The sequence below is a fragment of the Malaya genurostris genome, chromosome 2 (assembly GCF_030247185.1).
Source record: "Malaya genurostris strain Urasoe2022 chromosome 2, Malgen_1.1, whole genome shotgun sequence".
Taxonomy (NCBI): Eukaryota; Metazoa; Arthropoda; class Insecta; order Diptera; family Culicidae; genus Malaya; species Malaya genurostris.
In genome coordinates, this window is record NC_080571.1 from 114,906,564 (window position 1) to 114,918,650 (window position 12,087).

General features: G+C 41.8%; 2 protein-coding genes across 6 annotated transcripts in view; both read left to right on the forward strand.

Moving 5' to 3' along the window:
• Positions 1-12,087, forward strand: part of LOC131432502 (tetratricopeptide repeat protein 37) — an 87,905-nt gene that overhangs the window by 13,307 nt on the left and 62,511 nt on the right. The window lies entirely within an intron of this gene.
• On the forward strand, positions 7,889-11,425 carry LOC131432505 (uncharacterized). Its single transcript, XM_058598825.1, has 3 exons — positions 7,889-8,309; positions 8,359-10,237; positions 10,294-11,425. Exons 2-3 carry the CDS (start codon positions 10,112-10,114, stop codon positions 11,227-11,229), a joined length of 1,062 nt encoding a protein of 353 aa, XP_058454808.1. The 5' UTR covers positions 7,889-8,309; positions 8,359-10,111; the 3' UTR covers positions 11,230-11,425.

A 12,087-nucleotide genomic window follows, 5' to 3' on the forward strand; every position in this document is an offset into this window, starting at 1 on the left:
TTTAATAGCGGATAGTCATTTGGAGTATGTCCGGGACAAGACAACGGCGAAGGAAATGTGGACGTCTCTAGGCAACACTTTTGCGAAAAAGGGGTTTGCGGCTCAAACATACATCCGTCGATCCCTCGCCCTGCTGAAAATGGAGGAAGGAACACTACTGAAAGACCATTTCCGGCGATTCGACGAACTTGTTCGGCAGCTTAAAGATGCAGGTGCCGTGTTGACGGAACTCGACCAGATGAGCCAACTTTTCATCTCGCTATCTGCGTCATACGATGTTGTGACAACGGCCATGGAAAACCTCCATGACGACGAGCTTCGTTTGGCAACCGTCAAAGCTCGTTTGTTGGCAGAAGTGCAGAAAAGGAATGGGCGTGAAAATTGTAGTCAAAATGCAACAAATGGATCCGACAGCATGGTTTTGGCTATGAAACAAGGACGAAAATCAGGAGTACCAGCAAAGTTTTCCGGAAAATGCTATGGCTGTGGATCATTTGGGCACAAGCGATCGTCTTGCCCGAAGGAAAAGCGTAAAAATGTTCGAGCACAGGCAGCGGAAGTTCCAGTTGATCGTCAGGTGGCGTTGGTCAGTCCGATCGGATCATCAAGTAGCAGTGATTCAGTTGAATGGATACTGGATTCCGGAGCCAGCCGGCATATGGTGAGTGAAGAAAAACTCCTCTCAGAAGTCAGCTTGCTGAGCTTTCCCGTGGTCATCGAAAGCGCTAAAGATCGACAAAGCATGGCTGGTGTGAAGGAAGGAACAGTTAGAGGAAAAGTTAAAACGAAGGAAGGAGGAATCATCTGGAGTGTTAGAAATGTACTCTACGTTCCGAAATTAAAGTTCAATCTTTTGTCGGTTGCTGCTTTATTGAAGGTTGGAGTTGATGTTCAGTTCTTGCCAGGCCGTGCTGTACTGAAAAAGAATAATGAACTGATCGGTGAAGCTAAAATGAAGGAAAATTTATTCTATCTGAAAATGTTCGTTACGACTGGAACAGCACTAGCTGTAGAAAAGCCAAACAGTAACCTAGAATTGTGGCACCAACGCTACGGACATTTATGTTACCGAAATTTGAAACAGTTGCAAAGTTCGAGGATGGTTGAAGGCTTGGATAAACTTGATGGTGAAGGAAGCTTCTGTGACGTATGTGCAGAGGGTAAAATGGTACGTATGCCATTTAAAGGTAGCAGGCCCGCTACTACGAGACCACTGGAGCGAATACACACAAACGTTTGCGGCAAGATTACTCCGGCAACTCACGATGGGTTTCAGTATTTCGTTTCTTTTGTGGACGACTACACCCATTTTTCGGTTGTGTACCTGATGAAGAGCAAGGACCAGGTGTTCCAATACTTCAAGGTATATGAAGCTATGGCATGTGCGCAATTTGGAGTAAAAATTGCAGCGTTGCGGTGCGACATGGGGAGAGAGTATTTTAGTAGCGACCAGCTATCCTACTATCAGAAGCAAGGCATTCTAGTTGAGTCGACTGTCGGCTACACACCACAACATAATGGAGTGGCTGAACGACTGAATCGGACGATTGCGGAGAAAATGAGGTGTATGCTGATCGGTTCTGGAACACCGAAACGTTTCTGGGGAGAAGCTGTACTGAATGCAGTTTATGTAGCAAACCGAAGTCCTACAGAGAAACTTAAAGGTAAGACTCCAGCGGAAATATGGCATGAGAAGAAACCGGATGTAGCTAAACTGAAGGTATTTGGAAGCCTGGCCTACTCGTGGATTCCAAAACAGAAGCGTGGAAAGTTGGATGCTACGGGTCAACGATGCGTGATGTTGGGTTACGCTCCATGCGGTTACCGGTTGTGGTGCCTTGAAACAAGAAAACTGATTGTGGCTAGAGATGTTAAATGTAACGAGTTGGTTTTTCCATTTAAAAACAAAGATCAACAGAGTTCATCGCATGTCACCATTCCAATTGTGCTTCCTGGAACGGATCAGACAGAGGTAGACGAGATATCTTCAGCTCCTGTCGGTAGCAGAACCTCAGATACTCAAGCAGCAGACAAGGATGTACTGGAGCAAGAGGGGGAAGATGAATTTTCCCTAGCTGAAGACGACGAAATAGTTGCAGTACCGTTGGCACTCCCACCACAAAATACAGGAGCTAGCAATTCCCGTGGAGAAACTACTCCGAGGCCCAGTGGTCGGGAGTGCAGAAAACCAGGTTGGTTCAAAGATTTTATTACTTCACACGGAGCAATTTCTGCTGTTGACGATTCTCAGGTTCCATCGTGCTACGCTGAAGTCGCTGGGCATCGAAATAGACGTTTTTGGATGCAGGCTATTGAGAAGGAATTGCTGGCGTTAGAGAAAAATCACACCTGGGTTGTTGTGAAGCGGCCAGACTCGGCGACAACCGTTCCCTGCAAGTGGGTGTTTACGGTAAAAATGAACGCTGATGGAAATCCAATTCGATACAAAGCTCGGTTGGTGGCGAAAGGTTTCATGCAGAAGAAGCACATCGACTACGAGGAAACTTTTGCTCCTGTGGCAAAGTTGGTGACAATCCGGACAATACTGGCTTTGGCAAATGTCAGGGACTATGAGATTCATCAGATGGACGTATGTACAGCTTTTCTGAATGGTGTATTGAATGAAGAAGTGTACATGGATGTCCCCGAAGGCGTTCGAGCTAAACCAAATGAAGTATGCCTCCTGAAGCGATCACTGTACGGTTTGAAACAGTCTCCAAGGTGCTGGAACACTCGTTTCAATTCTTTCCTGGAAAGTTGCGGTTTCATTAGATCCCGTTACGATTACTGTCTATACATCAGAGTGCAGAAGAATGAGATTGCTTACATCGTTGTTTATGTTGATGATCTTTTAATAGTTACCAAAGATCTGGGTACCATGGGCCGACATGGGTGAATTGCACAACTTTCTGGGAATAAAAGTGGAACGCGATCGAGTGGGCGGAACACTGAAGCTTTCGCAAATCGGTCTGTTGGAAAAAATACTGGCTCGTTTTGATATGCGTTGTTGCAACCCATGCTCAACACCAGCTGAAGTGAAGTTGCAGCTTCTACCATTTACGGATGTTTGTGAGTTTCCGTATAGAGAACTAATTGGCAGCCTAATGTATCTGATGTTGGGAACAAGACCGGACCTGTGCTACATTGTTGCCTATTTAGCAAGATTCCAGGATAAGGCAGGACCGGAACACTGGAAATATGCAAAGCGAGTTTTAAGGTACATTAGAGGGACAACGAATGTGAAGCTGGTATACAAACGAGACTTGTATGCAGCTCCGGTGATGGGTTTTGTGGATGCAGACTTTGCAAATGACGAAGTAGACAGGAAATGTGTATCAGGTTTCATATTGAAGATATTTAATGCTACAGTTGCTTGGTCTTCTCGTAAGCAAGGTGTAGTAGCAATGTCATCAACCGAAGCAGAATACATTGCAATGAGTTGCTGTATAAGTGAAGCAATCTGGCTTGGAGGATTGATGCTCGATCTTAACACTGACAATGTTTTTCCAATACCAGTTCTGGAGGACAATCAAGGTGCAATATCGATGGCAAACAAAGAGGAAACGAAAAGGGCTAAACATGTTGACATCAAATTTCATTTTATTCGTGACAACGTAGCCGAAGGTAAAATTGAATTGGTATACATACCGACTAAACAGCAAGAAGCGGATATGCTAACAAAGTCACTGCCTGCGCCTCAGTTCATTGAATTTCGCAAAAAACTTGGTTTGGAAGATATCAACTGAGAGGGGGTGTTGAAGATATAGATCGAAGGAGCAGTTGATTATTCATTATCATAGTTGATCATAGTGATGTAAGATTTTTTCATTCTTAATATAACCGTTCACCAGTTAACACGGTCTTTCCTTTGGCTCCCTACTCAATAAAAAAAAATATTTGTTAGAATAATATGAAGCGACGCGTTCAATCCGACGCATATAAAATTAGTAGGCTATAGTAAAAACAAACTTAATAAAATTTTCACTTCCATTTCAACCGTCAACCAAAGTAGTTTGATCTTCGGCCATTCCAAGAGGTTATGGGCCCAGGATGTCCATCAGAGATCATGTTGGTGATCCTCAAGCCAATCCGCAAGTTTTACAGTCTACAGTCCAAACCGTTAATAGTCTTCCATCTTTCGAACGTTTAATCGGTCGAGAGAATTGGTCTACATGGAAGTTTGCTATGGAGACTTACCTTGAGTTGGAGGATTTGTGGGAAGCGGTAAAACCAGTGCTGAACGATGACGGCACCTTACCAGAAATAGATGAACGAAAGTGTCGTAAGGCAAGAGCAAAGATCATATTGCTATTGGACCCAGTAAACTATGTTCATGTGAAGGATGCAAAAACAGCTCGCGACGTGTGGAAGAAGCTAGAGGCAGCGTTTGAAGATACAGGATTGACTCGGCGGGTCGCTCTACTTCGTAAGCTCATCACGACCAACCTTGCATTATGTCAAAACGTGGACAGTTACGTGAATCAAATCGTTTCCACCTCTCATCAGCTACGTGGGGTTGGATTCGATATCTCCGAAGAGTGGATTGGTACTCTGCTCCTTGCAGGTCTCCCAGAGGAGTACAAACCAATGATTATGGCACTAGAGAACTCTGGTCTTGCTATCACAGGAGACAGCATTAAGGCAAAGTTACTTCAAGAAGTTGAAGCTTCGTATGACAAAACAGCGTTCATCAGTAAAAAATCATTCCCTCTAAGACAGCGAAAAACCGTAAATGAAGTCAAATCAGCTGAACAGCCGAAGGGACCGAAGTGCAGGAAATGTAACAAGTTCGGACATATAGCCAGAGATTGTTACTCAAAGAAAGGATCGGTTTTTCGTACTATACTTGCTACAAGTGCTGGTGTAACCGACGACAGCTGGATTTTTAATTCCGGGGCCGGAAGGCAAACGGTATGGTTATGGCAAATCGGAAATCGGAAAGGCAAACGGTATGGTTATGGCTGCTGATAAAGGAGCAATGAACATTGTCGCTACAGGTGCTGTTAATTTGAAGCCGAAGCATTGTCCAGAAAATCTCATAACTGTTCAAAATGTTAAGTTGATCCCTACTGTGTCAAACAATTTGCTATCAGTGAGCCAAATTGTGCGGCATGGCCACAATGTAGTATTCACCAACCAAGGAGTGACGGTAATAAATCCAGAAGGAGCTGTGATCGCAACAGGCAACCACAATATCAAGAACGGATTGTTCGTGTTCCAGGAGTATGAGGATCGCAGTGCACTATCACTTACCTCATTACCAGAAAACGTAGATGTTTGGCATAAACGGATGGGTCATCTTAACATGCATAGTTTGAAAAGGTTGAATAATGGTCTTGTTAGTGGTGTACAGTTTAAAGAAGCAATAATTGGTAATTGTGTGATATGCGCCAAAGGCAAGCAGTCTAGACTACCTTTTCCGAAGAAGGGTCATCGAGCAGATGAAATCCTTGAGCTAGTTCATACAGACCTATGTGGTCCTATGGAGGAAATGTCACTTGGAGGAAACAGATATTATGTGTCGTTTACAGATGATAAGACACGGAGGATTTTCATTTACTTCCTGAAACAAAAGTCTGAATGTGAGCTATTGCATGCTTTCAATCAGTTCCATCATTTCGCTGAAAGGCAAACAGGCTATAAGTTGAAGACAATTCGCAGTGACAACGGAAAGGAATTCATAAACAAATCGCTACAGAAACGTTTCAGTGAACTCGGAATCAAGCATCAAATGTCGACTGAATACACTCCGCAGCAGAACGGGGTAGCTGAACGATTCAATCGAACAATTGTAGAGCGAGCACGTTGCATGTTATACGAGTCAAAGCTACCGAAGTCATTCTGGGCAGAGGCGGTAGCAGCAGCTACTTACCTGATCAATCGTTCTCCTACCAAAGGACATAATCTTACACCGGAGGAAGCTTGGAGTGGCCGTAAGCCTGACTTGTCACACGTTAGGGTCTTCGGGATAAAGGCAATGGCTTACATCCCAAAAGCGAAACGAAGGAAATGGGATGCCAAGTCAAAGGAAGTCATTCTTGTCGGTTACGAAGAAAATACCAAAGCATACAGATTGTACGATCCGAATAAGAAAACCGTTTTCAGAAGCCGCGATGTTGTATTTATTTCAGAAGATGGAAACTACAGCGAGCAGATAGATAAGCAACAGAATTGTTCAGGAAGCCTTGGAAAACAACATGTGAAGACATACGTTAGCCTTGAGCATGATCCCGAAGTTACTATTACGCAGAAGCAGCCTAACTTCAATGTTGAGCCTAGTAACGTGACAACTATGGCGCTCCCCCCGCAACAAACTTCAAATCCAACCGAGTCACACGAGGTGTTGAGACGCAGCGGAAGGGAGCGCGTGTTACCAGGCAAGTACAAAAATTATGTTCTTTCGAGCAATCGATTCCCGTTTCAATATTCAACAGAACAACCAGATCCTGATTCTCTTAATCATAAGGGTACCAAAGATGTTCAACAAGAATTGGAAACTATCAAAAGTTCAACCGAGTTTCCAATTGATCCACGAACGTTAGCAGAAGCAATGGGCGATGTAAATGCGAATCAGTGGAAAATCGCTATGAATGAAGAAATTCAAGCATTATGGGACAACGGTACATGGGAGTTGGTTCAACTTCCACCGAATAAAAAGGCGATTGGATGTAAATGGCTTTTAAAAACAAAATTTGACGAAAATGGTGCCGTGGTACGACGTAAAGCGAGAATTGTAGCTCAGGGATTCACTCAGAAATATGGTACGGATTACGATGAAATCTTCGCCCCCGTAGCAAAGCAGATTACATTCCGAATTTTATTGACAATTGCGAGTAAGAAAAAATCTATCGTTAAGCATGTCGATGTAAAAACGGCGTATCTGAATGGCGAACTAAAAGAAACCATATACATGCGTCAACCGGAAGGACAGAGCACTGGTGATGATCGCACTGTGTGTCTTCTTAAAAAGAGTATTTATGGACTAAAGCAATCCGCTCGCGTTTGGAACCTGAAAGTGGATTCCATTTTCAAAGCCATGGGATTTCAACAATCTAAGCTGGATCCATGCTTGTATGTACGGAACAATCACGGTGTGATGGTATACATCCTGATATACGTCGACGATATGATCATCATTACTCAAACAGAGGATGAATTTGAGTCTATTTTCGATCATCTGCAAACGAAGTTTACTATATCCAACTTAGGTGACATCAGCCATTTCCTGGGGATACAAGTGGAAAAAAGCGATACCGGTTATAAACTCAATCAAAAGGCATATATCCGCAAGCTTGTCAGGAAATTTAACATGGAGAACGCGAAACCAACGAAAATTCCCCTTGATCCAGGCTACTTAAAGCACAAGGAGGAGATAAATCAATTGGCAAATAATAAGGATTATTTGAGCTTAATTGGTGGTCTGCTATACGTAACGGTTCATACAAGACCTGATATCGCTGTAAGTACGTCTATAATAGCGCAAAAATCAAACTGTTCAAATCAACAAGATTGGAACGAAGCAAAACGAATTCTACGATATTTGTACACTACATGTAACCACAAGTTGAATCTTGGATCGTCTAGTGAAGTACTGCAAATGTTCGTTGATGCAGATTGGGCTGGTAACTATCGTGATAGAAAATCAAATTCTGGCCATCTGTTACTATATGGAGGAGGAGTCATCGCATGGGGTTCCAGAAAGCAAACTTGTGTTGCATTAAGCTCTACTGAAGCCGAATTCATTGCACTTTCTGAAGGATGTCAAGAGCTCAACTGGACAAGGAGACTGTTTTGAAGACAATCAAAGCTGTATTAAATTAGTAGAAAGCGAAAAAAATGGACGTCGTAGCAAACATATCGAGACCAAGTATTTTTTCGTGCGGGATCTTCAAGAAAAAGGCGTTATACAATTGCAGTATTGTCCTACAGAGACAATGTTGGCAGATGTATTAACAAAACCACTTCAGAGAGTTCGACTTGAAAAGCTCTGTTGGGATATAGGATTGCGTCCGGATCTGTCCGAGGAGGAGTGTTAGAATAATATGAAGCGACGCGTTCAATCCGACGCATATAAAATTAGTAGGCTATAGTAAAATTAAACTTAATAAAATTTTCACTTCCATTTCAACCGTCAACCAAAGTGAATATTTTAACTTGTGAATAAAAGTATTACACTATCAGCAATGGACCACTTTTGTCGTCTGTGTCGAAGAAGTGGAGAGTTTGAATCCGTTTCCATTCTTGAAGCGTCCCGTAACCATAGTGGTGAAATAATTGCTGTAATTATGCAAAAATGTCTTCAACTTCAGGTAAATTTTGGATAATACAAGCAAAATCTCTAACGAGAAAAAATTCCAGATTATTCCTTCGGACGGATTGCCACAGCGAATCTGCAATCTTTGTCAGGCTCAGCTAGAAATGTTCTATCTGCTTAGAAAAGTTACCTTCAATTCGGAATGCTATTTCAAACAATTGCTTGAACATAAATCACAACAGCATACGATGATGTCAAATATGAATAGTGACGTTCAACTAAATCGAGATGTAGCTGATTTTCCTGTTGACATTAATCAGCCGCCACAAATCGACCAACCAGAAATTAAAATTGGTGCTGTGGTACGACGTAAAGCGAGAATTGTAGCTCAGGGATTCACTCAGAAATATGGTACGGATTACGATGAAGTCTTCGCCCCCGTAGCAAAGCAGATTACATTCCGAATTTTATTGACAATTGCGAGTAAGAAAAAATCTATCGTTAAGCATGTCGATGTAAAAACGGCGTATCTGAATAGCGAACTAAAAGAAACCATATACATGCGTCAACCGGAAGGACAGAGCACTGGTGATGATCGCACTGTGTGTCTTCTTAAAAAGAGTATTTATGGACTAAAGCAATCCGCTCGCGTTTGGAACCTGAAAGTGGATTCCATTTTCAAAGCCATGGGATTTCAACAATCTAAGCTGGATTCATGCTTGTATGTACGGAACAATCACGGTGTGATACGTCGACGATATGATCATCATTACTCAAACAGAGGATGAATTTGAGTCGATTTTCGATCATCTGCAAACGAAGTTTACTATATCCAACTTAGGTGACATCAGCCATTTCCTGGGGATACAAGTGGAAAAAAGCGATACCGGTTATAAACTCAATCAAAAGGCATATATCCGCAAGCTTGTCAGGAAATTTAACATGGAGAACGCGAAACCAACGAAAATTCCCCTTGATCCAGGCTACTTAAAGCACAAGGAGGAGATAAATCAATTGGCAAATAATAAGGATTATTTGAGCTTAATTGGTGGTCTGCTATACGTAGCGGTTCATACAAGACCTGATATCGCTGTAAGTACGTCTATAATAGCGCAAAAATCAAATTGTCCAAATCAACAAGATTGGAACGAAGCAAAACGAATTCTACGATATTTGTACACTACATGTAACCACAAGTTGAATCTTGGATCGTCTAGTGAAGTACTGCAAATGTTCGTTGATGCAGATTGGGCTGGTAACTATCGTGATAGAAAATCAAATTCTGGCCATCTGTTACTATATGGAGGAGGAGTCATCGCATGGGGTTCTAGAAAGCAAACTTGTGTTGCATTAAGCTCTACTGAAGCCGAATTCATTGCACTTTCTGAAGGATGTCAAGAGCTCAACTGGACAAGGAGACTGCTTGAAGAAATCGGAGAGGCAATTCAGTGCCCCACGGTCGTGTTTGAAGACAATCAAAGCTGTATTAAATTAGTAGAAAGCGAGAAAATTGAACGTCGTAGCAAACATATCGAGACCAAGTATTTTTTCGTGCGGGATCTTCAAGAAAAAGGCGTTATACAATTGCAGTATTGTCCTACAGAGACAATGTTGGCAGATGTATTAACAAAACCACTTCAGAGAGTTCGACTTGAAAAGCTCTGTTGGGATATAGGATTGCGACCGGATCTGTCCGAGGAGGAGTGTTAGAATAATATGAAGCGACGCGTTCAATCCGACGCATATAAAATTAGTAGGCTATAGTAAAATTAAACTTAATAAAATTTTCCCTTCCATTTCAACCGTCAACCAAAGTGAATATTTTAACTTGTGAATAAAAGTATTACACTATCAGCAATGGACCACTTTTGTCGTCTGTGTCGAAGAAGTGGAGAGTTTGAATCCGTTTCCATTCTTGAAGCGTCCCGTAACCATAGTGGTGAAATAATTGCTGTAATTATGCAAAAATGTCTTCAACTTCAGGTAAATGATAGATTTTGGATAATACAAGCAAAATCTCTAACGAGAAAAAATTCCAGATTATTCCTTCGGACGGATTGCCACAGCGAATCTGCAATCTTTGTCAGGCTCAGCTAGAAATGTTCTATCTGCTTAGGAAAGTTAGCTTCAATTCGGAATGCTATTTCAAACAATTGCTTGAACATAAATCACAACAGCATACGATGATGTCAAATATGAATAGTGACGTTCAACTAAATCGAGATGTAGCTGATTTTCCTGTTGACATTAATCAGCCGCCACAAATCGACCAACCAGAAATTGAAACCGAACCAATTGAAATAAATATGCATGAACAGCAAACCCACCAGCAATGTTACGAAGGTTCTTTTCATACCATGGAACAGCCGGAAGTGGAAACAGAACCCAACGAATTAAACGATGAACCTCAGCACTATCCCACATATGAAGGAGTTTACGACACTAATGCAAATCATGGTACTTCCATAACGTCCAACAACGGCGAATGGATACCCGTTGTCGATGTTGGTAGACCGCTCGATAAGCCTAGACCACCGAAACTATATTCATGTGCGGAGTGTGGTTATCATTCGCAGTACAAGGCTAACCTATTACGTCATATTAAACTCCGGAGGCATAGTCTGGTGCAACAAGGCGTAAAAACTCGTCCAAGACGGCGTCTTACATTAGACGAAATTTTAGCGAACAGCAACGCACCCGAGATGAAAATTTACGCATGTCGTATATGCGGTTACAAGACTGCTTACAAAGGGAATGTAGATCGACACCAACGTTGTCAGAACCACCAAGGAATCGATGTGAGTATCTATGGTAAAAATCAACCACGGATGGATTGTTTGGTGAGCCAACGAATGAAATATGCACCCGACGGACGCTATCAGCCAGTAATAAGCACAAGCAATGACTGTCCCGTATGCGGAACCAGTCAACCAGTCACACTGCATAAACCAAGCAGAGCAGGAACTTCTGCGTGAGATACGAGATGAATTCATGAAAATCAATGCTTCAAACAGCGGAATCAATATGTTTCATCAAGATCCTTGTTAGTTAGTTGTATCGAGAGATGTTTTCTAAACAATGCATTTAGTCGGATTGGTTGAAATATTCTTTAAGTGACGTTGTTTCTGATTGTGCAGCGATATGTTGTTTGAATAAATTGTTTAACATGTATCCCTTTGTTTTATATTGCCCAGACCTATATGAAAATGTATGTCGGTGAAATGCGTCGTTACCTTGGTAACGAGTTTGTTTAAACAGACATCAATATCTGACAAAGAAATCATTGTTACTTTTGCATTTCCAACATAGTTAAGCATTGAAAATGACAGAAAATATACAATCCAACAATGTTAGTAATTTGAAATCCGATCCCACCGATTTGTTCGAACGCTTAATAAACAAATCAAAACCGAAAGAGAATAGATGGGACCGCATTAGACGAAAGCATTTGAGCAACATTACCGTCACATCGAAGACAGTTAAACGGTTCTTCAATATGGACCTGATCGATGAAAGTCAAATGCGGATTTTAAACGGAGACTGTAGTGCTCAGAAGACTTCTCTTAATCCGGTTCTGGTGATGGATATCAGGTCAGTATCTGAATATATAACGGAATAAAAAAAAATCGCTCTCAGCTTAATGCAGTGTTAAGATGTATAGTTGAATGAAGACTCGGCACTCATAAGAGTAAACGGCAGAGTAAAGTTTTCTCTTTCGTCTGGTGTTAAATTTAATACTCTATCTTTCATAGCTCGCTTGAAATTTCTTTCGAAAGTGGAAGTTAACTGGTGGCTTATTAGCCGTTTTCAAAAAAAAGGCAAAACGCGTGAAT